This window comes from Sciurus vulgaris (assembly GCF_902686455.1).
Source record: "Sciurus vulgaris genome assembly, chromosome: 3".
NCBI lineage: Eukaryota > Metazoa > Chordata > Mammalia > Rodentia > Sciuridae > Sciurus > Sciurus vulgaris.
This window is the reverse complement of record NC_136463.1, coordinates 119,155,758-119,183,469: the sequence shown is the minus strand read 5'-3', so window position 1 is coordinate 119,183,469 and position 27,712 is coordinate 119,155,758. Positions and strand designations below refer to the sequence as shown.

At 34.1% G+C, this 27,712-nt stretch overlaps 1 protein-coding gene across 9 annotated transcripts in view; it reads left to right on the top strand.

Moving 5' to 3' along the window:
• Positions 1–27,712, top strand: part of COBLL1 (cordon-bleu WH2 repeat protein like 1) — a 162,106-nt gene that overhangs the window by 114,119 nt on the left and 20,275 nt on the right. For 6 of the 9 annotated variants that reach the window (XM_079134402.1, XM_079134401.1, XM_079134407.1 and 3 more), the window contains 6 exons: positions 581–619; positions 8,002–8,099; positions 8,206–8,442; positions 23,961–24,114; positions 24,550–24,624; positions 25,787–25,924. In XM_079134402.1, the coding sequence (XP_078990528.1) occupies positions 581–619; positions 8,002–8,099; positions 8,206–8,442; positions 23,961–24,114; positions 24,550–24,624; positions 25,787–25,924 (741 nt within the window). The remainder of the gene's footprint in view (positions 1–580; positions 620–8,001; positions 8,100–8,205; positions 8,443–23,960; positions 24,115–24,549; positions 24,625–25,786; positions 25,925–27,712) is intronic. The other 3 variants (XM_079134403.1, XM_079134405.1, XM_079134404.1) reach the window with 3 other exon arrangements.

The following is a 27,712-nucleotide window of genomic DNA, read 5'->3' as shown; positions in this document are numbered from 1 at the left end:
GGAATAAAATTTGTCTTTTTAGCTGTTATCCACTAATTTTTTTTTTGGTGGAATTCAACTTAATTCTTTATGGTTTTTAGATTGAAACAGAAAACAAAAACTTACATGAGAATTCATTGTTGTTTTAATCAAGTGTGAGTTACTGTAGAATCATTGTGGTTTTATATGAGGTTTAATTATACAAGTTTAGAAGTTTCTTGCCTATTTTTTCCCTCTAAGGTCAACATCCAGAATAAACTGGCTAATAAAATGAATCAATTTAACTCCAAAATTTTTCCAAACAGCTTGCAGTTTTAATCTACAGAAATAATGTTACGTATTAAAATTTGGAGATCTTAGATGATGCTGGTTTGTCTGATGTCTTACACACTGGGCTAATTTATTTATCAAACATGAATATGTTTTACTAGGATAAATAAGTTTAGTGAAGGAGACAATTACATACTCTGTGCACAAAGACCTTCAATGTGGTATTTTAGCATTATGTAATCCAGAGATACTTTCTCAACTCAGTGATGTTTTTTACTTAAACAATCGGCATCTTCACAGTCAATTTACCCTCTTTTGCCCCCTCCTGTAGCCACTTCTGTTACTGCCTTCAATAAGTCATCTCTACAAGGTAAGACATATAAATCAGTAGAAACTATAAATTATAACATGGAATTGGGTATGTTGAAAATAAACTTCTAATTTCTCCTGCTTTCTTAACATTACTAACATACATTCTGTAAGAGATTTTTAACTTAGACTTTGGTTTATATTTCCCAAAAAATAATTTATATGTTCCCTGTTGTGATTTCTGAATTAAATTATGATAATTTAATTTCAACAAGTACTTAAAATTATATCATCTTAAAAGTATGAGAAAACATATTCCTTATTCTTATATAAGAAAAAGTGATTTCGTTAGGATCTTTATGGGGTACTAGTGCTAATAGTTTAATGATAATATAGAAGAATCTCAGATTTTTTTTCTATTCAGAAAAATAATGGTATAGTCATGATAGGACTTTTTTGTAGTTGTTAAAATCATTTGTGAACATTTTGTAATAACATGGAAACTGCTTATGCTAAAATTAGCTTTTAAGCATATAAATGTGTTAAGTATAATATTAAAAAAAACAAATGAAATTTCTGAAAGGAAGTACATAAAAATTTTTAATAGTGCTTACCTTTGGGTGGTTGGGCTATGGCTGACTTTTCATAATTCTTTATGCTATAGGATTTTACAGTGAACATGTAACTTTCACAAAGTAAGAACTTTATTAAGAATTGTCTAATAACTGTGGAAGTTGTTTTCTGCCATTAAAAATGATAGGCTCAGGTAATTGATTACTCTAATAATTACAAAACTACTTTTTTTTTATACTCTATTTTTTTTTATTGTAAACAAATGGGATACATGTTGTTTCTCTGTTTGTACATGGCGTAAAGGCATACCATTTGTGTAATCATAAATTTACATAGAGTAATGTCAAAACTACTTTTAAAAACCTTAATAACTACACATTCTGTGTTATTTTGTTCTTAGAATTGTTTTTGTTGACTATTTCCAAATTTCCTTTAAAGCACACTGATACTTTCAATTCCAAGAATTAAGCCCACAAAAATAAATAAATATTTATTATCAAGGCCATCATGAAGACTAGCCTAATCAAAGGAGCTGAAAAATCTTATGACCTTAAATTATATTCTAAGAATTCGAAAGCACGCATTTTAATTCTGACACTGTATTTACTGTCAAGCCAGTTTGGCAGGGTAATGGAAACAGACTTATCTGTCTGAATCTTATCTTCCACTTTTATAATAATTTAATAATATGAAATTGGAGAAAGGGTTTTTGTGTTCCTTCCAGAAAACAGCACTGTTACTTGCAGTTGGTTTCTGTTCCTATCTTTGCCACTCTGTGTGTAACCCTAAGCAAATTCCATAATCCTTTATACCTCATTTTGAAGGTGTTGAAAACATACATAGATTTCTACTATCTCTTCCAGCAATGGAAGTATGTGGTTTTATAGATGACCGAGTGTTCTGAATAACCCCTTAAGAGACTGGGGAAAACTCCTTTTACAGTGTCAGAATTTACAAGGTGAATCCAAGCGCTGTAAATGTCCTCAGCGCTTAGGTTGTTTGGTATCATTGAAAATGATAGTATTTGAGTTGCTTTTTAAAATGGGCTTAAGTTTTCACTTGTCTTAATGTTTCACTTTGACTTCTAGTGATATATAGAGAGAGAGCTTTAAAGGAAGATGGGTTAATTAGAGCAGAGGATGACGAGGTATCTGGAAAATCATCATTTGAAATACTCTGGAGATAAATACATACATATGTATATACTCCCAGTATTGGGAATTGAATGCAGGGGTGCTTTCCACTGAGCTACATCCCCAACCCTTTTTTAAAAATGTCTTATTTTGAGGCAGGAGCTCACAAAGTTGCCCAGGCTGGCCTTGAACTTGTGATCCGCCTACCTTAGCCTCCTCGATAGCTGGGATTGCAGGCATGTGCCACCATGCTTGGTACTCTAGTTATATTTATTATATTGTGCCACCATATGAATTTTCCACCTATTCTTCTAACTAAACTTAATTGTGTGTATATATGTTTATATGTATATATGTTTATCTTAAATAGTGGCATGAAACAGAAAAAAACACAAGCATTACAAAGTCTTTAAACAGATATTGGTTTCAGTTTTACCTTATAAAACCTGTGTGTCTTTGTGCAAGTTATTGAAATCTCTGGTCACCTGCTTCCTTGGATGTGGATTTGAATGATAACATTGCTTACATTTCTTTACTCTAACAGGGTAAATGCTAGCATTCCTTAAATAAGAAGGGCTTACAATGATAACTAATGATAACTCCCTCAAAGAGATGTTCTAAGAAATAAAATGGTTCTATGAAAAATTCTTTAAACATAAAGTCCTATCCATCTGTTCATCATTATTAGTTGTTGGAAGTTAGGCTTTTCATGCCAAATGCATGCGACTTATATAATATTTGGATTATCAGATCTGAGTTTCAATTTGTCAAATACAGTTTTCCATTAATGTTATTGAGGCATATTACACTAATATTTATTGATATTAACTATCTTTGCCTTCCTAAAGAAGTTCCTACATTACCATGATTTATTTCATTTATTGAACATTTATTTTAAATATTTAAGAATGTATATTTACTGCTGTGTTCTACTTTAGCTATATCAAATTTTGACACATAGTACTTTGTTTCCAATGTTACTGAAATTACACTGTGGTTTGCCATAAAACCCTGTTTCTTTGTACGAAATGCTTTTGAAATTTACTCCTATTCTAACTTTCTTTAAAATTTGCAATTCATTTGTTGAAGAAACCAGGTTGTTTTTTTATAGTCTGTCTTATTCAGAATTTTGCTGATGTATTCTGTCACATTTTTTTTTTTTTTTGCCCCCTCAATTTCCTGAAAATTGACTATTAAATCTAGATCCTTAATCAGGTTTTAGTGACATACCTCTGGCAAGAATACTTCATAGTAGCCAGGCATGGTGACATTCACCTGTTGTTTTCAGCTACTCTGGAGGCTGAGGTAGGAGGATTGGTTGGATCCAGGAGTCAGCCTATACAACAGGGAGACCGTGCCTCCAAAAAAAAAAAAAGAAAGAAAGAAAGAAAAACTTACTAGGTATTGTTTTGTGCTACCATTAGCAGACAGTAACATGTTATCTTTTCTGATGTTAGCCATCGATAATTGTTGTCTGCATCTTCATCAGGAACTGATAAAGGATGAACATATTTGAGATATTTCAAATATGTTGAGATATTTCTATAAAACAAACTCTCATAACAGAAATTTGACTATCCAGATTGAATGAGTCAGAAAAGGCCATATGACAGTGTGATTGTTTCTTTCCCTTCACTGGATTTTTTTAAATAATGGACTTGTTCTCTAGCATGAACCCTGAAGAAGAGTTATTTTCTTAGTATCATTATGAAGGCATAGAATGAAACATATGTGATCTGTTTCAATTTATGGAATCATGATGGAAATCAAATTTCTCCTGATTTTTGCCATTAGAAACCATCTCATTAGTTCCTGAGTCCCTCTAACAGTAGATTTTGACAGTTTTCTTAATTGTTTCAAGATCATCTTGTGCATTTCTTTTATTATTACTATTATTATCAATGCATATTAATTATACAAATTAATGGGTTTTATTGACATATTCACATGTACATATATCATCTTTTGATCATGTCTACCCTCCATTCTACCTTCTCTTGCTCTTTGCTACCCCCCTCCACCCCTGCATCCTTCTCCTTTCCTAATAGTTCTTCTTTTACTTCGATTCATCTCCCCCACCACTTTTTTTTTTTTCCTGGATAAACACTCAGGAATCATCTAATTGGAATTTTTTCAGTGAGGGTGGGGTGGGACTAGAAATTGAACCCAGGGACACTTAACCACTGAGCTATATCCCCTGCCTTTTTTATTTATTTTTATTTTGAGACAGGATCTCACTAAGTTGCTTAGGGCCTTGCTTAGTTGCTGAGGCTGGCCTTGAACTTGTGATCCTCCTGCCTCAGCCTCCCAAGCTGCTGGGATTACAGATATGTACCACTATGCCCCAGCTCTAGTTGAATTTTATGGTAAATCTACTTTTTTGAGGAACCTGAAAACTGTTTTCCATACTGACTGTACTAATTTATATTTTTCCCAACAGTTTATAAGGGTTCCTATTTTTTCCATATCTGATAAGCATTTGTTATTTTGTTTTTTGTTTTTATTTATTTATTTGACAATAGTTATTCTGATTAGGGTGAGATGGGATCTCCATGTAGTTTTAATTTGTATGTTGTTGAGGCCAAAGATATTATTTTTACATATATTTGTTGACCATTTGTATTTCTTCTTTTAAGAAGTATCTGTTCAGATCATTGACCCAATTACTGATCGGATTTCTTGTTCTTTCTGGATACTAATCCTCTGTTAGATGAATAGCTGGCAGAGATTTTCTCCTATTCTATAGCTATCTCTTCAGTCTATTGGTGGTTTCCTTTGCTGTGCAGTAGATTTTTGATTTGTCGTAATCCCATTTGTTAATTTTTGCTTTTGTTTCCTGAGTTATTGGAGTCTTATTCAGGAAATCATTGCCTGTGCCAGTATTTTGAAGTGTTTCCTATATGTTTTCTTCCAGTAGTTTCAAAGTTTCAGGCTTACATTAAGATTTTGATCCATTTTGAGTTGATTTTTCTTCAGGGTATGAGAAGTATAGTTTCAGTCTTCTACATGTAGATATCCAGTTTTTGTAGTTTGAAGAGGATTTTCTCATTGTATGTTTTTGGCAGTTCTTTGAGAATCAGCTGACAGTAAATATATCGGTTTATTTCTGGCTCCTCAATTCCAATATATATATGTATGTGCATATATATGTATGTATTATATTGTAATGATAAGTATTATCTGTAAATAGAGTGGTATATATCTATTTAATATATCTTTATATTTTTTGTTGTATATATACTTATGCGCATGCGTGTGTGTGTGTGTGTGTGTGTGTTTATGCCAATACCAGGCTGTTTTTATTAAAATAGCTCTGTAGTGTATTTTGAAATAAAGTAGTGTATTTTGAAATAAAATTCTTTTGCTCAGAATTGCTTTGACTATTCGTGGTCTTTGGTCATTCCACATGAATTACAGGATTGTTGTTTCTAGTTCTGTGAAGAACTGTGACAAATGTGAAGAATGTCATTTGTATTTTGATTGTGATTGCATTGAATCTTTAGATCACTTTCAGTAATACGGCTGCCTTATTCTTCCAATCCGTGAACATGGGAGATCCTTAAATCTTCTACTCTCTTCTTTAATCTCTTTCTTCACTACTTTCTAATTTTCATTGTAGCAATCTTTCATCTCCTTGATCCAGAGAGAGTGATTTCCTTCTTAGTACATTCATTACTGATATATAGAAAAGCTATTGATTTTTTTTTTTTTGGGGGGGGGGTGGTTCCCTTTGATTGAACTCAGGCACTTGACCACTGAGCCTCATCCCCAGCTCTATTTTGTGTTTTATTTAGAGACAGGTTCTCACTGAGTTTCTTATTTCCTCACTTTTGCTGAGACTATCTTTGAATTTGGGGTTCTCCTGCCTTCGTCTCCAGCCACTGGGGTTACAGGCATGTGCCACTGCACCCAGCAAACTATTGATTTTGGTATATTGATTTTGTATCCTGCTACTTTTCTGAATTTATTAGTTCGGAGTCCTTTGTTGGAATCTTTTGGATTTTCTCAGTATAGAATTGTATTATCTGCAAATAAGGATAATTTAACTTCCTCTTCTATTTATATCTCTTTTACATTTTTCTCTTGCCTAATCACTCTGGCTAAAATTTTAAGCCCCATATTGAATAAAAGGGGTGAGAATAGACACTCTTGTCTATTTCTTGATGTTAGAGGAAATGCTTTCAGTTTTTCCCCATTCAGAATGATGCTGGATAGGTTTATCATATCCTCCTGCTATATCTAATTTATTCAGGACTTTTATCATGAAGGGATATTGAATTTTACCAAAGGCTTTTTCCTACATCGATTGAGATGATCCTGTGATGTTTGTTCTTGATTCTATGTATGTGCTGTATTACATTTATTGATTTGAACCATCCTTGCATCCTGGGAATTAAACCAACTTGATCATGATATATGCTCCTTTTAATGTGCTGTTGAATTCTATTTGAAAGTATTCTATTGAGGATATATATCATCTAAGTTCATCAGGATATTGGTCTTATAGTTTTCTTTTTTGTTGTTGTTGTATCCTCATCAAGATTTGGTAGCAGGGTGATACTTTGTAGAATGAGTTTGGAAGGGCTCCTTCCCCTTCTATTTTTATGGAATAGTTTGAGGAACACTGGTGTTCTTTAAAAGTCTGGTAAAATTCATCAGTGAAATTGTCTGGTCCTGGTCTTTTTCTGTGGGAAAACTCTTTATTACTGCTTCAATCTCATTGCTTATTATTTATCTATTTAGGTTTTTTATGTCCTCTCAGTTCAATTGTAGTAGGCCATATGTGCCCAGGAATTTGTCCATTTCTTCTAGATTTTCCAATGTTTTGGTATATAGTTTTACAAAATATTCCTAATGATCCTATGAATTTCAGTGCTACATGTCATCCTTTTTTCATCTCTTATTTACTTATGTTTTCTTTATTTTGGTTTATTTAGCTGAGGGTCTGTCAAGCTAAGGGTTTGTCAATTTTGTTTATCTTTTCAAAGAGCCAACTTTTAGTTTCACTGATTCTTTGTATTGTTTTTTAGTCTCAATTTCACTTATTTCCTATTCTGATAGTTATTATTTCTTTCCTGCTACTGGGTCTGGTTTGTTCCTGCTTTTCTAATGTTATTTGTGATCTCTGTGGTGATAGGTTTTTTTTTTTTTTTTTTTTTTTTTTTTTTTTTTTTTTGTGTGTGTGTTACTCATAGTTACAAACTCCTCCTTAGTACTGCTTTCATTGTACTTATGAAATACAGATTGAGTTGTAAAGAAGTGAGTGTATGTTCTAGCTGTGATTGTTGATCCTGAATATATCTTACTTTAAGATTCAGTGTCCTATATTGTGAAACAGGAATACTTGCTTCTTGCTTTAAGAATTTGATAAGATGTAAGTAGGCTAATATTTCAGACTATAATTATAACTTTTATTATAAAGTTTTTGATTTTATTTGTTTTTAAAATTTTTTAGTACTGGGGATTGAACCCAGGAGTGCTTTACCACTGAGTCACCTCCCCAACCACCCCCTTCTCTCTCTCTCTGTCCTTTTTTTAAGTTTTGAGATGGTCTTGCTAAGTTGCTGAGACTGGCCTTGAATTTGTGATCCTTTTGTCTTTGCTTCCTGAGTTGCTGGGATCATGGGCATATGCCACCATGCCCAGCATATTAGATAAGGGAAAGTGAGAGAAGAAAACCTTGGAAGTGAACATTCAACTCTTTGTACCAAAGTAAGATGCTTTTCTTCTTTTTTAGAGTCCTGCCAAATATCACAAAACCTGGACATTATGAAGGAAAAAGAAAATAAAGGTTTTTTTAGTTTTTTTCAACGTAGTAAGAAAAAGCGGGAGCAAGTAAGTATTTTCTTATGCAGCATTTTATGAGTCTTCAAATCTTGTATAAAATTATCAGTGCTTTTTATCCTGAAATTGCATGTAGACATTGTCTTTTTCTTATTAGACTGCAAGTGCTCCTGCAACCCCTCTAATAAATAAGCACCGCCCAAATTTTACGAGGTCCAATACTATTTCCAAACCATATGTGTCAAACACCCTGCCATCTGATGCACCTAAGAAGAGGCGTGCTCCATTGCCTCCAATGCCGTCATCTCAGAGTGTGCCTCAGGACCTCGCACACATCCAGGAGAGGCCAGCTTCTTGTGTGGTGAAATCCACAAGTGTGGATGAGACTGATAAGGTGGGTAGGTTTTGTTTTGTGTTATAGGATGAGACAAGGTTACCTAATTTGTCTTTTTCCACCTAGACTCCCAAGATAGTAGCAGTTAGTAATATGTAATAACATGAATAAGTAGTTATTACTAAAATTGGTACTGGGGAAAGATTATGGGTAGTTCTATGCAATGAAGAATAAATTGATATTTTAAGTAGCTTTCCTTTTCAAGCAAATAGCTAGTCTGTAAACGTCAAGTCTTACTTAATGCATGTATCAGGGATGAAAATGCTTATTTTCAAATGAAATTGTTTTAGACAACAGTCTTTGTGCTACATTCATGGACTTCTAATTGTATGTATCTTCTTGACCTGATTTTGAGATTCTGCAGAGGAAATTGTGGTGTATAACTAAAATCAATACTCTATTTTTTAAAATGAGCCTTTTAATAGAATATATTATGATTACCTTTATGTGTTCTTATGTTCAAAGCATTGTTCTAGGTGAACCTTTTCTTTCAAGTTTTATTATTACTCCCGTTTATTGTTTTATTATTATTCCCCTCTTCTTATGGGTTCCCTTTAATCCCAAATTTGGGAATCTGTTAGCAAACAGCATCTCATGCCTAAGCAATTTATAAATTCTTGCTTTATTCATGTGGAAGGTAAATGAGCTTTTAGGTAAATGTGACTGAACATAAGATGATGTATTATGTTGCTTGTAATCTCACAGAATGACTTAAATGATTCTGAGAGCAATTTTTATTTTGAAGTATTCAAGATACCAAGTGGTTTTCTCATATCTAGTTGAAGGATTTCCTCCCAGAAGTTCAGTAAATTCTATGCTCAAGAAACAAACTCTTCTCATACACCTAATATGCATTTGGATACTTTCTACATTAAAAAAAAAAAAAAAATTTGGTTATAGTTTTTTGTAAACTATCACGTGTGTCTTTAGAAAGTAGCAATTCGAATAGAAATACATTTTAAAAGAAATGCTTAACAAAGTTGTTACTTGGAAAATCAGCTACTATCTCTTTATTTCTATTAAGACTTGTCTAATGTTTGTGGTATAAAATCTCATAAATCAGGATAATTTTTGCCTATGATGGAGTCATTTTTCTGACAAAATTTTCCAGGGTAGCAGTTTGGTAGTTGGGTGAAGCTTTGCAGAAGAGGTGATTTTTGAATTCAGTCTTAAAAATGAGTGTGGGAGTCCATCAGTCAGTTGAAGGACCCTGTCCAGAGACTCAGGACCCTGAAGACTATGGCTTGCCTGGGCATGCACAAGGAACAGATTGTACCAGTAAGGAAAGCAAGAACCAAGTCAGGGCCCCAAGATTTCATTTTTGTGCGTGTAGCTCCTTTGCATTTCTTCATAGCAAAAAGCATTTTCAGGATTTTTTATACTTGTGTTTACAATAAAATTACATCATAAGAGTGTAAATTATACTCTCATGTAGTTACCAAAGCATCTTTTGCTATATATAGAAATCATCTTAGCCCCTGCTCACAGATCTTTATTCTGGATGTCCTCATTCAGTCTGTTCCAGAGAACTCCCTTCGTACTTGGATCCCCAGGAGGTCTCGGTTGCCTCTTACAATTCTGGACTGTACTACCAGTGACCTCACTGAAAGCTATTTCTTTTGATTCTCACCCTCTGCTCTATGACCATTTGGTGCCCTGTGTTAAGTAATCTTTTTTTTAGCATGTTGCCTTTGGCAAACTACACATCTTTATACAATTTTCTAATTATTTTTTCTTTTGATCTGGACATCTGGATAGTTCTTTGATGTATTGTTCAGCGGGACCCAGAATTATTTGTTTTTCCCTAGAGAAGCCGAAGAATGACTTCTTATTTATTCATTACGAAAGTGAACACATGCACACACATGAATTCTTGCTTGCCTAGGTCCTTGCTCAGTGCCTTTTCTTTAAATTCCTGGCCATATTTGACGTGAATAATCTCCCTTTGGTCCTGATTTTTCTCTCTTCAGCATCTCAGTGTACCTCATACCTTGTGCAGATCCAGGAGGAGTCAGCTATTTTTAAAATTTTTTTGGTTTGGGGATTGAACCCATGGTGCTTTACCACCGAGCAACATCAAAAGCCCTTTTATTTTTTTAATTTTGAGGCAGGTTCTCTCTAAGTTGTTGAGGCTGGCTTTGGACTTGGAATCTTCCTGCCTAAGCCTCCTGAATTCCTGGGATTACCGGTGTACACCATGGTATCCTGCTAGGAGCCAACTTCTTATACTTAACCACTTTCTAGTTTTCTTATTTCCTTCTTGCTCTCACTTACTTCACCCATTTTCTAAATTGGAGATACCTGAATTCATGGTTTTAACTATATTCACTCTATAGGAGGAGACACATCTCTTCTTTTGTTAAGTTCATGGGCTCATGATTCTCAATTATATGATTTTAATAATGTCGCATGTTCAGGTCCTAAATAAATGAAGTCATATTTAAAACCAGTGCTTTGTGGATGTACACACGGGTTTAGAGGTGAGAGATTTTAAGTTAGAACCAAATCCAATGGTGAATATTCCAATGATGAGTCTGGAGATGGAGGACACATAAGGTGAAGACGGAGGCAAAGGTGGTGTTGTGCTGTCTTATGCAGCTAAGGAGCACCAGCAGCCACCAGAAGCTGGAGGAGGCTGGGGAAGATTCTCTTCTGAAGACTTCCAAGGAATCATGGCCTTGCCAACACCTTGATTTCAGATTTCTTGCCTAACAAACCATGAAAGAACAACTTTGTGTTGATTTAAGCCACTCAGTCATGGTAATTTGTTATAGCAGCTCTAGGAAACCAATACATCAGTTTTATAACTCCAATCCTGGTATTCTTGGTTGCAGCTTGAACTCACTGTTACTGACTCATTACACCTGGAAATCAGCATATTTAAAACCAAAGTCATTTTTTTCCTCCCAGACTGAAAAGCTAAAGATCATCTTTGACTCTTTTTCCTTATTCTTTCACATCTAATTAGAAACCAATCCTTCATTCAGTCTCCCTTTATAATGCCTTCCATTTCCTTTGCTGAAGTCATTCCTAGGGAAATCCAGGCAGAGTAAAATGAGAATCTGCATTGAACTTGTCCCCAGGATGCTGTGAATGTGGCATGCTATCACATTTCTATTTGTTAATTACCACTCCACTGTTCAGAAACTTCAGTTAGCTGTGATTTTTCTGGGTCCCAAGTTCCTTTTACAGACTGATCATAACTTTTCTTTTAAACTTTTGTTCCTTGTCATTTTCAGGATGCTTTTAACTTTGACCTGAAGATTTGACTTACTGTCAAATCTGATGTGAAATTCTGCTTCCTCTCCTTTTAGAATGGAATGACCCTATTGCCATCTTCTTCATTTCTACTCACCCATTCAGTGAATTCATTTTTCTTTTTTTTAAACCTGCTTAATGAAGAATTTTCTCAAGCATAGAATACTTTTTGCTTTCTTTGAACATGTCTATCTTGTGCCTTTTTATATCTTGTTCTATGTATATGTTTAGGTAATATATTTATATACTACATGATTCTAAAGATCAAAAGGGGAACACAGTGGAAATCATCCTTTCCTGCTTTGCCCCAACTAAACTCTTCTGCCCGGAGGCAACCAATATTGACAGTACCTTGAGTATCTTTCCAGAGATAATGCATGCACATTCAAGTCAATAATCCTGCTACCTATTGTTCTTTTCTCAGGTGGTCATGTGCTACCTGCATCATATTATTCCTCACTTTGGGTACTGAATGATTTGTTTTGGATATCCTTATCAGTACATAAAATGCTTCCTCTGTTCAAAGATTGCATAATATTATATTGATGGATATAACAGAATTTACCTACCCTATCCTCTAAAGATAAATATTAGGGTTAAATTATTGTTTAAAGCTTAGAGCTTTGTAAAATTTTCCTTTTTTTCCCCTCTCCCAACTAGAGGGCAGGAATTATATACTTAAGAAGAATCCTATAATATCATAGGTGTTCCAAGAAAATTGGTAGTACAGAGAATTGATAAACATTAATAAATACAGCTTTCACATACCTAGAGAATTTCTCAGATCACAAAATTTTAGTATTTCTTTTTTATATCTGGTGAATTTTCTGAAACACTTGGATAATATGTTGCTTAAATTTACTTCTATAGTAATTGGACCACATGATTTTTAGCAATGTTTTCTTAAGCTTTTATAGAAAAGCCAGTATTTTGACAAGCTTATATTTAAAAATCAAGGATGAACAACTATAATATTATACTATGTATTACATTGTGCACATGAATATAATTGATCATTGAATTGACATTGCTTATATACAGATATTCAGAATATTCAGAAAGGCATATCAATTACTTATTTTACCTATTGTTTAGTTTAAAATTAAAATCAAAGATTAATTACCTCATTTTACATCAATTTTAACAATTGAGCCTTGAACTTGAAATTTTATCTTATTTTTTCACACTGGGGATTAAATCCAAGGGTGCTTAACCACTGAGCAACATCCCCAGCCATTTTTATTTTTTATTTCAAGATAGGGTCTCCCTAAGTTGCTTAGGGCCTTGCTAAATTGCTGAGACTGGTTTTGAACTTCCAATCCTTCTGCCTCAGCCTCCTGAGTCACTGGGATTACAGGTGCCACCACGCCTGACTGAACTTGGGAATTTTTACAAGTCACTGTTTTATGTGATTGAAAGTATAGGCATGTTGGAGAAAAGGTAACTGGAAGAAAAAAATATATGTCCAAATCTGTTCTTAAGTACATGAAGAATTTTAGATACACTTACATTCTATGATTTTTATTGTCTATGATGCAAAATCAACCACAAGGGTGCGCTGTTTAACAGAAGTACAGCATTGTGATTTTTTTCCCCTTTTTTTCTTCCAAACTATACTAAAGCAGAAAGAAAATATTGGAAATATTTATATTATACTAGATAGCAAATACTTACTTTGTATGAGTAAAGTGACAGAAAATAGAGCAAGAGAGATAAATTCAATAATGCCTGACACTGATGTATAATTTGCAGTTTTATCCATCTTGAGCTTTGAGTTCATTTTAGTGTTCTTTTAAAATCACTAATACTATGTTTGCCACAGTCAAAGCTTACCAATAAGTTAGTTCATCTGTATCTTGAAAAAAATTGTCAAACACATCTCATATTTTTTGGCTGCCCATATTTAATAATTTGCCTAATTCCTCTAAGACATTTCTCAATATTGGCAAATTAAGATATTTGGATTGTGATTTTGGAACTTATACTGAAATTATTCACATAACAGGCTGTTGATTTTTCTGAGCTAATTTTGACAACTGACTGTGCAGTTTCCAAAGAGAATTCATAAAAGATTCAAATTAGTAAAATAGTCTAATTTTTTCTTGGAATATTTCTGCACCTAAAATTTTCTCCATCTAAAGAATGTATTTTATAGAATACATATTTCATCACCAGTGCTACAGTGTCTTTTTCATGTCCTTAAATTTTTCTGTACTCTTTCTTTCATTATTTCAGGTCTCATGTCATTTTCCTTATAAAGGTGAATATATTACCCTCTACAAAAATGTTCATTTGGAAAGAAAAACTTTCCAATTAGAATTTTTCTGGAAGTTTTTAATGGAACTTTTTGAGCATTTTGTGTTTCTAATGATTTGAACTGTCTGTCATTTGTGTGACAAGATATGAAATAATTATTTATGCAAACCATATCACATACATTAGCATATAAAATGTACACAGTTATGTATAATAAGACTGACATTTGTGAAACAGGAAGTCAGAAATGCAATGACTTGACTTGAAAATGACTTAGAATTCTGGGAGAAATCTAGTTTCTGTACCATATGTGCTTTCTATGAAGAACACATTTAATAAATCAGTGCTAATCATTAATAAGTCTTACTGATGAACTAGCTTCTATACCTTTATTACATTAGAAGAAGAGGTAAAACAATTGAAGTTGTGGGTAATCTTGACTCAAAATTCACAGAATATTTTGGAGAATTTTTCATTTGGCATATTTGGTATGGCTTTGCTGCTTAGAGCTATGTGTATACTACAGCAACCAGCTTTTCCACTGGCCAATAACATGGTATGTCATTTTCTTGGGATATTGAGTCATAGCTGAAAACACAGTAATTTTTATTGGGCATTCCATTTGGTATCATTTTGCATTCTGCCACAAACACTTGAAGATTGAGAAATTGAGACTTTTTGCCATTTAGTATTATGCAAGTGAAATTTAATACCTAGAGTATTCATTTTTAATAAATGACTTAATTTTTAAAAAATGTGCTATAATCTTTTACCCACTTTTATCTTTTTCTTATATAGCAATGGCTTGCAAGCAGATGAGGCATCTGCTTGTATGAGTAGGTATATATTTGTTTTTATTTTACTTAACTAATTTTAATCCTAGTTCTTTTCCACAGAGTAACCAAGGCTATACTCCTCCGTTTGTAAAGTTTGTATTTGTAATCTTTAAGAAATATACCGTTTTTTAATTCCAGGTCATCACGTAACATTTTTTTTTTTCCCCTCCACTCTCCTCTTATCATATAGAAAGTGGACCACACATCATTCTACGATTGCCTAGGAACAGTGGTTACCATGGCATTTGCAGTTTGATACATGGAATACAGTTGTCTGTACTTCCAAAAATGTGACTGGTTTCAGTAGAGAAATGTACGGGCACAATATATTTAATCTTTCCCAGACATAAAGCACATTTTGTCATCGAAGTTTTCACAAGGTTCATTTCATGGGTCACAATAACCAAAGCAGTGGTGAATGCTTATGTATTTATTACTAATATTCCAGATCAATTTCAAAGAATATTGCTCACTTAATCTCCATAATAACCCATTGTGTCACTATTTTTTAGTTTTCTGCCAATTTTACTTCTGATCTAAAAGTAAAAAACTGCTCATTATAATATGAAAGTTTAAAGAAAAATATTATTCAAAGAACAATAAGTTGTAGGATTGATGTGAATTTCTCTTCCTTATCTATTAATATATAAAAGTTGTACCTGTCTAAAATTATACAAGATATTCTTGAAACAATATTGAAATTCATCAGTGTTAGGAGGCTTTCTTTACCAGTCCTCATGGTATGAAGTTTGCTTAGTCTCTCTGCCATGTCATATTTTGTACCTCATGGAGAGACTGGCCTTCTGTTGGTTACTACTTTAAGAGGCCAGGATAGAACCATGGTGATAAGTTTATGGAGGTGGGGCACTGTCTCAGATTAAGCTAGTGATACATCCTTGGTATCTTTTCTGGAATGAACTGAATTGGCCCCAGTTTATTTACCTTAGGTGTTTCACATTCCCCTACCCTGTCCCTAGAAATACTTCTGTTCCTATGATAACAGAGGACTGTTATCATATCTTTAAGCTTGATATGGGCTCTGCTCTCTCCTGGTTCATCCTGTCTTTTCCCTCCAAGGTATAGTACTGAGAGAAACCCTCATCTTTGAGCTTTAACAAAATGTTATAAGCAAAGGATTGCCAATAACAAGACTTAGTTATATGCTATCTCAGAAAATTATAGGGCCGATGAAACAAAAGTACACGTTGCCCCAAGAAGAGAAGTATAAAAAGTTTCCAGGGCACGATACCAGTTGTAAAATTTGTTATTCTGCTTTGCATAGAGAAGGACTGGAAAAGAAGTATATTGTGACAGAAAAGGAATTGGCATGACTTTTGAGATAATCTTATATTCTATTATTATTTCTACTATGTCCTTGTCATTTTGTCATTTTTTTCCCTCTTCATTGAACTTCTCTATGGCTTGGTTTTCTCCTCTGTAGAATAAGGTTTCATAACTATGTTCATCAAAATGTCTTCCAGCTCTAGTATTATAAAATTATTTTATCCTTTTCTTCTAAAATTGGATGAAAGGGCTTTGTCATGTGAAGCTTTGATCAGTGGTAACCAAATGGTGATGCCTACTTCAACTCTGAGGATTTCTGAAACCCGGAGTACAATAGCAACATAAGAATTGAATAATGGGCATCTTTCTCCCTGGACTTCCGATTATAGCATAATAATCAACAGGAGCACGTGGGTACCACTAAAAAGTGCTCAAAGACTTAAAATTTGAAGATGTGTTCAAATGAACTTGCTAAATAGAAAATACAAATGTTATCCTTGATGAATAATGGGTTTGGGAGGGGATGTGCTGGAGATTGAACCCAGGGGCACTTAACCACGGAACCACATCTCCAGCCCCTTTTTGTTTTTTATTTTGAGACAGTCTCACAAAGTTACTTAGGACCTTGTTAAGTTGCTGAGACTGGCCATGAACTTGCGATCCACCTGCATCAGCCTCTCAAGTCACTGGAATTACAAGTGTGTGTCACCAGGCCCAGCTTGACTAATAATGGATTTTAAATAGACAGTTTTGATAGAAATCTAGTGGCAAGCTTAGCCACTTGGAATCCTCTGAAGGGGATTACAAGTGGTTAATATACAAAAGGCACAGATTTTTGGTGGTAATATTTAGGAAACCTATAAATGAGTCCAACTCTAATCTCTTTGCTTTCTGTCATGATACTTATTTCAGCAGGTTGATAGTAGCAGCATTAAAACTGGTGGAAGAGATGACTGCTTACATAGTATGGATTAAAGAGTTCCTTGCCCTGATACTACTGTCCTGTTTTTCCTTCCCTTAATTGCAGTTGTCTGGTCCCTGACATGCCACCCCCATTTCCCACACCCCTTCACTTGGATGTGGTAGTTTTTTCTTAATCTAAGTTAATCTGGACAAGCACGGACTTTCAGCACTATCAACAAAGACTCTTAAAACAGGTCTGTATAGAGAGTAAGAAAATAGACTATATGGGCCCTGGATTGTAAGGAGTAGGGACAACATGCCAGCCAAAGAAGAAATAAGAGAACAGGGAAGTAAACTTTCCCTGTTCTATCAAAAGATAGCATTTTATTTTTAAAAAGTTATGATAATAAAAACTGACATGTATACTTTCATGTAATATAAACCAAAATCTTGTGCACACAGCTATGTATGTCTACATGTATGAAAGATAAATGTGAAAGGGAAGACACAAAACTCCTATGAGATACAATAAGCTTGTCTCTTTTAAATGGTAACTAACTTTCTGAGTAATAAGTATATCAAGTTCCTGAATTATGTATTCAACTAATGATTTTATAGCTTCAGATCTGATAAATACACAGTTTTATCTTAATTGCTATGAAAAAAGCTTCTGTGAGATGATCTGTATTTTGGGGAATGACAGTGATTTTTTTTTTCTCCTCAGTTTATACATTGTTTGCATCTTATCTGTTATTCTGACTTTATGATTGAATCAATAATAAAACTGCTTTTATCATTTAAACTTATTTTCACAGTTGGCCTATTTTGCAAATTCATTACCTCGTGCTTCTATACTATAGCATATCTACAAAATAATGACATTTAAGAAAATTGACATTCTTATCTAAGCTATAAAATTATTTTAGAATTCTTCCTTCAAGAGTTTCTAAGAGTTAAAACTTTGCCCTAAGTTATATGAAAAGTTCAATCAATGCACTCCATCCATAGGAAATTTGGATATACCTAATGTCAGTTATAAGATATTCCATACTATCTCATAGTATTTACTTGGAATATTTAAGTTGGAGAAGAATAATGTTAATTTGTCCCTTAAAAAGAAAAATATATCATTTATGATAATTTTAACAGGATTTCTTATGTTCTATTAACCCCACTCCTCCCCATGTGAAAATAATATTGTAAACATGATCAAAAAACTCTTAACTAGAAACCCTAAAATCTTTAAAATTGGGCTACTATTTATATTCCTTAATTTTTTGTGAATGCATTGATTCCAATGACCCGCATCTTATAATTCACCTAATGATTAATAAGTGACCTAATAACTAGAGCAAAGCTAGTCCTCAGCTAGTCCTCAATACTACTTAATTCTGTTTTCATCTTAATTTAGTCTTATTTTGATCCAGTGAATTTTGATCTGGATGAGAATTCTGGGGGATCAATTATCTGGCCTGGTTTTCAACCTGACCTTGCCCCTTTTGCTAGAGTGTTGTGTTTTTCCTGAAGTGTTTCCCTTAAGAGCACAAAGTTTGGTTATGTGTGTTCCTGTTACAGGTGCAGTGGTCACTAATGGCAGACAGACTTATCAGTAGCTTTAACTAAAGTAAATAATTGAATATCTCTAATGATTAACCAAAGCAGTTTCTCCTCTTTTCTCATATTGCAAACCCTTTTAGACTTAATTTAATCTCAACCACTTTTAAAATATATATGTAATTTGACTAAAGGAAATATATCCTGGTTATAAAAAGTGGACATTGATAAACAGTTCTTTATATTTAATTCTTCATGTAAACTTTGCTTGTTAGATTGTTTAAATTTATATACTCTGATTTCACATTCATGTACTCGTCACCAGAATTTAACAAACTAGTGTTAAATATTTAACTTTTATTAAAGTCCTTCATGGTATGATGAAATAACTTGAGGTGATTAAAGGTGGAGAACATTAGACACAGTGAATTTGGCTTATGCTTCAGACTAAGCACAGGTTCCTGAACATTGAGCACTGTTGGGTTTTAAGGTTGATCATAACTGATCTCACTGTCATCAAAGAAAGTCAGTCTTAAATACCTCCTTTTATTTATATCCATACTTTTCACTTTAACCTTAGTGACTATGATGTTCTTATTTTGCATACAGAAAATATTCACATACTTTAAAATAGACAAATGTCATGTAATAATATCAGATGGATATGGAACATATACTGTGTGCTCTTTTGTATATGCTGTGTTATTTAAGGATCACAGCACCTTTTGACATAGGTATGGCTACTTTTCATAGATGAGGAGGCTGAAGGTCACAGAGACAATGAATGGCATGTTTCCTAATTCTGCTCCTAGTGTTGACCATATTTTTAGTCACCGTGGGCTACATTCCAACTTATGAACCTCTCTGAATAGATAGACTCACATCCAGAATACTGGGTGATTTAACTCTGATCAGTGCAAAAGTAGACTTACTGGGAGACTGATGGGAGCACATCCTGAAGGACACAAGAGAGCACATTCTAAGTGGAAATTTTTGTATTAGATTACTGTGGTAGTAAGTCTGCTTTCTAGCATTAAATGTTCCCGTGTTTGGAACACTTCCAATCTTGTGTACTAGATATGTATATTTTACATATATCCCAAGTACACACCAGCTTTATTGGCTAGTCTAACCAAGAAATACTTGAGTCTTCTAATGTAAAGGCTCCATCTTTTCTTGCAGACTTGCACTCAAGAGAAGGATGTGTTCAGTAGATACAGAACATCTTTTCCACAGAGCCCAAGTCCTCTTCCATGTTGTGTTAGTAGTGATACTTTAGTCAACACAAAAAAGTTTCAAGTTTGACTTTTATTAATTTTCTTTGGCTATATCTTAGCTGACTGAAGTTCTTTTCTGAGACTCTCTTAATAAAAACAACTACTCTCTTCTGTACCTTATAGGACAACTGAAAATATAAAGATATTTCCTTAAATGCTAACACTAGTATTACATCTCAAAACAAAACTTACATTCCTGTTGTTAATCTTGTGTTGATTATCTAAACTCACAGTTCTTAGTCAGAACTCCTGCTTTTGGATCATCTTACACCAATTGTCACATTTACATTTTGTCCTTTTATTTGGGAAGTTTTCACCATTAATGACAGCATGAAATCTAGTTATGACAAATACAGATTTTACCTCATATCACTTAGTAAGAGTCACGTCTCTCCTAATGTCCTTGTTCTGCATTTCTTTGATTCAAATTGCAGTTCTAGAAATGTACACCCGTTTACACCTGTTTTGTAGAATAAGATTATACCACATATGCTTCCCAAGATATCCATGGCTTTGCATTCTCTCTCTGTCTTCATAAATGCTATTGATATATTTCAACAAATTTTAAATTCCTTATTCATAGAAATATACATATCCTGTATAAAAATGCTAGCTTATTTTAGGATCTCCAGACTGATAAGTATGTGAAATCATGGGTATTCTGTCTTTATGGGTAGATTCACATAAATTTTTGATTATAAAAATTCCTCCCTTTTTAAATTTCTATGCTGTCTGCTTTACTGTATTATGAAAGCTCTTAACCACTACACACTATTGTCTGTGAGATTCACATCATGACTGCTTTTAACATGTAATAGGTGAGATACATAAGTGACTGATTGAGAATAGTCTCAAGGTAGAAATATTTTTATTATATACCTCATGAAAGCAATCAGTCAAAACATGAGAAACATGGAACCAAGAGGAAAATCAAATGTTGCCATAACTTATGTGCACTCAGTGTTCTTACTACATTCGTATTAATAAACCAGGTCTGCCATAAGAGTTGTGCTTGAGTAGCGCTATATTGAAGTCAATTTATCAAGAAATAACATCTTTTGACTTTTTTATTTCTTTTTTTTTAATTGTAAACAAATGGGATACATGTTTCTCTGTTTGTACATGGCATAAAGGCATACCGTTTGTGTAATCAAATTTACATAGAGTAATGTTGTTTGATTCATTCTGTTATTTTTTCCCTTCCCCCCACCCCTCCCACCCCTCTTTTCCCTCTATACAGTCCTTCCTTCCTCCATTTTTGCCCCCCTCCCTAACCCTAACTCTAACCCTTCCCTGTAGAGCATCCCGTAGGGCGCTGGCTCTGCAAGCAGAAAGCCCGGGGTTCAAATCCCCAGCCCCATGGGTATGGAAAAAATCAACAAGAAAAGACACTTGGGAGGGTGCAAACCTCCTCTCCTCTCAATCTTTTGACTTTTAGATAAATATTTTTTAAATGTTCTTTTCACATTTTAGCCCTGTCCTTCATGTTCTCTGAATTTGTTAATATTATGAGATATCAATGAAAATTTCAGAACACAGAGGCATTATAATCTACTCAAAGCAATGTTTACTGCTAATTCCTCACTACATTTCCTTATCAGCCATTTATTGCAGAGGATCTGTCTCTTGAATTATTTCAAAAGTCCATTGAGGATTCACCCCCATGACTGCCCCGGTGCAGGGGTGGTTATCACAATAGTTGATTAGAATTGACTTTAGGGACTCAGAATCAAAATCTGAGTGTGGGTTGCAGGTTTTCTTTTCTGGCTGGATTATGGGAAGTCTGACAGCTCTGGAGGAAGGACCAAAGTAATATGGTGGCAAGGGTTGGGGTGTGGCTGGCTGGCTGTAGCTATATAACAACTGATATGGGAGAAGTTTAACATTTTTCACCTTTCTTAGGAGGAATGGTTAGTGAGGGGTTTGTGTGGCACAGCATCTGCCATGTATGCCTAATTGTGCTTCAATTCCTGAGTGATCCATCTTCAGTATCTCACACAGTTGGCAGTGATGATAGCTAAATCAAATTTTTTTCCCTTTGGGAACAGGCTTTTTTTTAATCTGGCAGAAGTATTAGAAAGTTATGAAATGGTAAATTTGTCAAATTTTTCTTGGTGTGTGGCAAAGCACAAAGAAAAGTTTTTATGTATTAGATTATTTTGCTTGGATATACTTACGTGGTCTTGTAAGACTGGAATGACCCAAGTTTACACAAACATCTAGTCCAAGTTTATCAAGGTCTCTTATTTACCCATGAAGAAGGAAATAAAGAATTCATTTCCCATTCACTTAACAAATATTGAGAAACTTCTGTGAGCCAGACAATTATTCTAGAATTACAGCAATGAGCAAAATAGGAAAACAAGTTCCTGCCCTTACAGCCAATTTCAGTGGAAACAAATAATAAAACAGTAAATCAGTCAACTACACAGTATATTTTAAAGCTGTTAAGTGCTTACTGTAAAAAAATAAAGCTTGGAAATAGGATAGAAACTGTTGGGAGTCAGGGAAGAAGTCACTGAAAGGTGACACGTGAGAAATAACCAGAAGGAAATGATGGGGAGGAAGACATTGAGCGATCAGAAGGAACATTCTGGGTTTAGGAACAGTCATGGTATCACCCCAAGGCAGCAAGAAGACCAGTATGCCTGGAGTAATCTACTCTGTCTTTGAGATGATCAGAGACATCTAGGGGCTAGGACATCAATTATAAGGACTTTGATTTTCTGTGCCAATTGGGAAAATACTAACAGGTTTTGAACAAAACATCCTAAAGTGATTTACACATTTTGACAAGATCCCTTTTTCTGCTGTATTGAGAAAGGGCAGTAGGCAAACATTGTAGAAGCAGAGACCTGTTAGAAGGTTTTTGTTGATTGACTATGTGGTCGAAGTCAAGCTGATGCTGGATGTCTTTTAAGTGAAGAGCCAATGGCACAGACTTGTTCTGAATAGTCAGAGGAGATGACAGCAAATGGAAGGATGTCTTGCTCTTTGCAGAGATAGTAAAGACCATGAAAAGAACAGGGAGAACAGGGTTTGGAGGTGCAGAGAGGAAAAGGAGTGATTGCCAAGATCTCAGTTTTAGACGTACTAATATGAAGTGGCTTTGAAGTGGAGACCCAAACAGGTCCACAAGGAGACATGAGTTTAAAATTATCAGCATATATTTATAAAACCTAAAAGCAATAAATGAAATCATTGAGAGTGAGTATAGACACTAACTAGAACACATCCAAGGCCTGAGCCCTGGATAACACCAATGTTGGTCCGGCGATAAAAGTAATGAACCAAGAAAGCAGAGTAGCCAGAGTGTGGGTCTGTTGAGAGTGAGGAATGGGATGTCCTGGGTAAGAAAAAGCATTGCAGAAAGGAGGTCACATGTGTTTATTGCAGCTGCCAGGTCCAATAATTGTGTTCTGAGAAATGACCATCAATTTATTTGTGGTCAAGGTCATTGATGACTTTGATAGGAAAAGTGTTAATGGGTCAAGGGTTGGTAAAAGTGTAGTTAGAGAATCTCAAATGAGAAAAGAGAAATTACAGACATAAACCAACTCTCTTAAGTTTTGTTGTAAAAGAAAGAGCAAAGATGGTGTGGCAGTTGGCCAGGAGGCATCAGTCTGCCTGAAGAGGCAGGATAGTCCTAGGGTCTGCTGACAGTCATCTGCCAGGAATGTGAGCAGTAGCTGTTTGAGGTCTGTGACCTCAGAGGACCTTGCCTCAGGTAAATATAAATTTTTGAAACATTTTCCACTGATACTTGTGCTGAAAAGAGATAGATTAACCAAGCCAGCTATTAGTGCACAAATAGTCTTCCCTTTTTCATCCTTTACATTCAATAATTTCTCTGATTCTTCTTTGAAAGTTAGTTTTTAACTGTATTTCTCAAAAGTCTTCTACATTGGGGTTTGTTTTTTGACTATTAGTCCCCTGTTCTAGCCTAAGTTAGTTGAGGAGGGCCATTATTTATTTTTCCTTACATATCTATCCCATTACCTTCTGCACAGATGTTCCATGAATGTTTTTTGAATGAATTACTATTATGTTCCATTTTGGTAGGTGACAGAATTGTTATAAAGTTCTGTGTCTTCCTAATTTTTGCAATTAATTTCTAAATATAGAATTGTGGTGGTTTTGTTTTCTACAGAGTCCCTGTGAAGCAGGCATAGTGAGAACAGGCTCACTGCAGCTCAGTAGCACATCCATCGGGAATTCATCTTTGAGGAGAACAAAGCGAAAAGCACCTTCCCCACCCTCCAAAACAGCCCAGCATCCAAGTGATGGAAATGGTCAAGTGACTGGTAATGTTACTTTTCCCAATAATATTAGTATTATGTTTTGTCTAATACAAACAGAAATGATATATATTCATGTCTTTCATTGAATAATGACATTTAGGATTTATAAATTGTCCCTGATTATTCTCACTTAGCTGCTTTTTAAAAATCTGCAACGTAAAATGACAAAATCATACAGCTTCATTATCCTAAAATGAGCAGGTTATAATTTGAAAATTTATTTAGAAAACACAGGGTTGACTTATATAGTAATGGGAATCTATGTGGAATTTAGTCATTTCACAGTTGGGTAGTAAAATGACTTTTAAGCAAGGTTAGGGCTCAATTCTTTCTGGATTGTATATATTAAAAAAAAAAAAAAAAAAAAAAAAACCTATGTGAAGCTGTTAAGGTGTTTTGTGTGTGAGGCTTGTTTTTAAGGTGTGTTGTTTCTTTCAGCCCTGCAGTCAGTAGATGGGGTTTCTCCAGACAGTGCTTTGGAAACAAGTTCCCCTGAGGGGCCATCCAGCCCAGGTATGACACCTTTACTCCACTCTGTGTCAGTACTGGAAAAGAATTTCCAAGACAATTGAGGAATAGATTTAATTAGAATGCTCTACATGAAACAGATCAGATTCTTTGACCTCATTTCCCAAATTTATTTTGTGAAAAGAATTCTCCTTCCCTTACTCCCCCCAGGAGTAGAGATTAGAGTCTGAAACTGGCACAAGATCAACATTTCAGTTCTGGAATTATACCTAGAGGACTTTCCCTGTTTGGTCTCTTGTTTTTTCTTATGCAATGTCAGGTCGACATTTGTTAACCTCCTTCCCAAGGGTACTGACACATCATAGTTAGAAACGTTTGGTATGTTTGGGGGGAAAAAAAACTTAAATTATAAGCATAGTTTCTTTAGGCAATGCAACATACAAGGTATCCTACTGTGATGGTAAAAAATCTGCTACCCTGAAAATTCTGTTTTGTAGCTTGCATTGTCAATTCTTCTCACATAAGTAAAATTTCAGCAAAATAAAATTGATCCAATTTAATATCATTTCCAATATTTTCAATAATAGCTACTTAGTGGCCCCTATAAAAAGAGGTACAATAAATCTCTCACCTTTTGTTGGACTTAAGTGAAAGTGATAGATTAGAAATGTAATACAGAAACAGATTATTATATGCTAGTACTTTAGCATGGGGATAATTTGGTAAGTATGAAAAATACTTAACATGACTATCTAATTTTAATCATTTATTTTCACAAATTTGGAAAAGTCCAGGAGCACCTAAATTTTAATCTGAATTTTTAATATTTGTGATATTTATGAATTTGGAAATTGACATATATAAGAATTTCTTACTCCTGGGTTTGTGATTTAAAATATTACTGTTATATAACTAATGATGATTTTTCTGAGAATAATATAAATGATACCTTCCTATTCCACAAAGGAAATATACTGAATAACATTAACAACTTGAATGTATAGTGAAATTAAAAGATTTTGAAGTCTTGGAAAAAGATGTGCATGCTATTCAAATTCTCCTTGGTATCTGTTTCTCTCCCTTTGTTCCCTTTTACCTCTTCATGTTGAATGCATGGATAATTGTGAGCTCAGAAATCTGATTTCTTCCAAAATGCTTCCTGGTCTCTGCTTGCCTTAACTTTGTTGTCTAAGTGCCATTTCTACAGACTCTGCTTCCTTGTCAGAAGCCTACCTGGGCCCTGGGATCCTCAGTCATGAACAGACCACTGCTCCCAAACTGACAGATGAAACTTCTCTCTCCGAGGGCCCTGGAACGCCTGAGGCAGCTGTAGCATCATTGACATGTAGGTGTCGGACCTCTCCTGATTGTGGCTTTGTTTTATGCAGGTTAAGAGTCATTCAGTATAGACTTAATTACTTGTGAAACCTTTCTGTAAGAATTTTTCATAAATAAATAGGAATTTCTTTTCACTTGAAATTTTATCTGTTTGAAGTTTATAATAGTAAGCTATATAAATGAATATGACACAATGTAAGATTAATAAAATCAGGAATTCTGAAGAGTTTTACCTTCTATTTGAATTTCTACTTTGAGGGAACTTTTGAACTTTACTATTTTCAACGAATTAACTATAATATGGCTTAGATTCAGAATTGCCAAAAATGAGAAGGAATCCAAATGTCTCCATTCTGAAGAATGGGCAAATTGTAGTTTATCCACGTATTAGAATACAGTACTTCTATTTAGCCATAAAAAGGAATGAACAATGAATCTGTACAATATGGCTGAATCTAAAACATATTATGTTAAATCAGGAGGCCGGATTCTAATGCCTAGATATTGTATTCTTATTCATGTGACATTTTTGCAAAGGCAAAACATTTTTGCCAGAGATCAAGAAAGGTGAAAAAGTTTAGTTAACTAATAGAATTTTTCTGCCTTGACTGTGGTGGTAATTATAGTTACACAACTATATGTCCATCAAAATCCAAAGAATTGTGTGAATTTTACTGAATAGAAATTATTTTCCAAAGATGAAAGAAAAATAATTCTGGTAGCATCTATAATGTTTTGACACAGCCTGCATAGTTTGAATGAATGAATAACATGAAAATGTAATGTATTTGAATAGGATTAATTTAACACAATTATTTTGTAAAGGAATAGTATTTATTAGGCAATTTTGCCATTTTGATGATCCCCAGGGAAAATATATAAGATATCTTAAAATTCCTAGTTAAATTTTAAACTTTAATAATTTCACATGTAATATGCTACAGACTTCCAAAAATGTCTTTTGAACATTTAAATAGCTACATTTTTTCCATATATTAAATTTTTAAAATTTTAAATAATTAAAAAATTCTTTTCAATATTTGCTGTCTTTAAAGGGACTGAAAAGTTAAGATAAAACATTAAAATTATATAAAATGCATGTAAAAGGAATTTCAATAATTATACTTTCAAATGATTTTCAAAAATAATTTAAATAATTTTTTCATATTTATGCCTCAGAAGTCTTAAAAGTACTTTAAGATTTAGAATACCGTGTTCTTTGAAAGTGAAAATGCTGCCTTTAGAACTTATAAACCAGAAAGAAAATAGTTGTGATAGGATACTTGTGAAACTTATTCATTGCTCACAGCTCCTTCCCCTTTTCTTTATTTCAGTGCTAGAATTTGGCACATACAAAACAAACTGGATTTTTTTTTTTAAGTGTGTGTATAACTGTGCTTTTCAAACAGACTGAAAATTCTCTTGGGCGATTAGATTCTTAAAAGAATATTATTCTAAGTGAAATAGGTCAGACTCAGATATTCTGACAAGGGTTGAATGTTTTCTCTCACATGTGAAAGTTATAGCAAAAAAAGGGAGCACATGTCAATAGAAGGGAGAGCAATAGAGTAGAGAAAGGGATGGAAAGGGAGGGAGAGTGGAGGGCATGGGAAGTAGTAGTGGGTAAAATCTACCAAAGTAAGAACATATCACAGTAAATCCTGCCTTAAATATAATTTCAGAGTACTAATTAAAATAATAGTAACAGAAGGGAGATCAGTAGAAGCCAATCAGGGAGAGGGAGGAGGGAAGGGAAAGGGCAGGTAGTGGGGAATGAGAGTGATCAAATTATGTG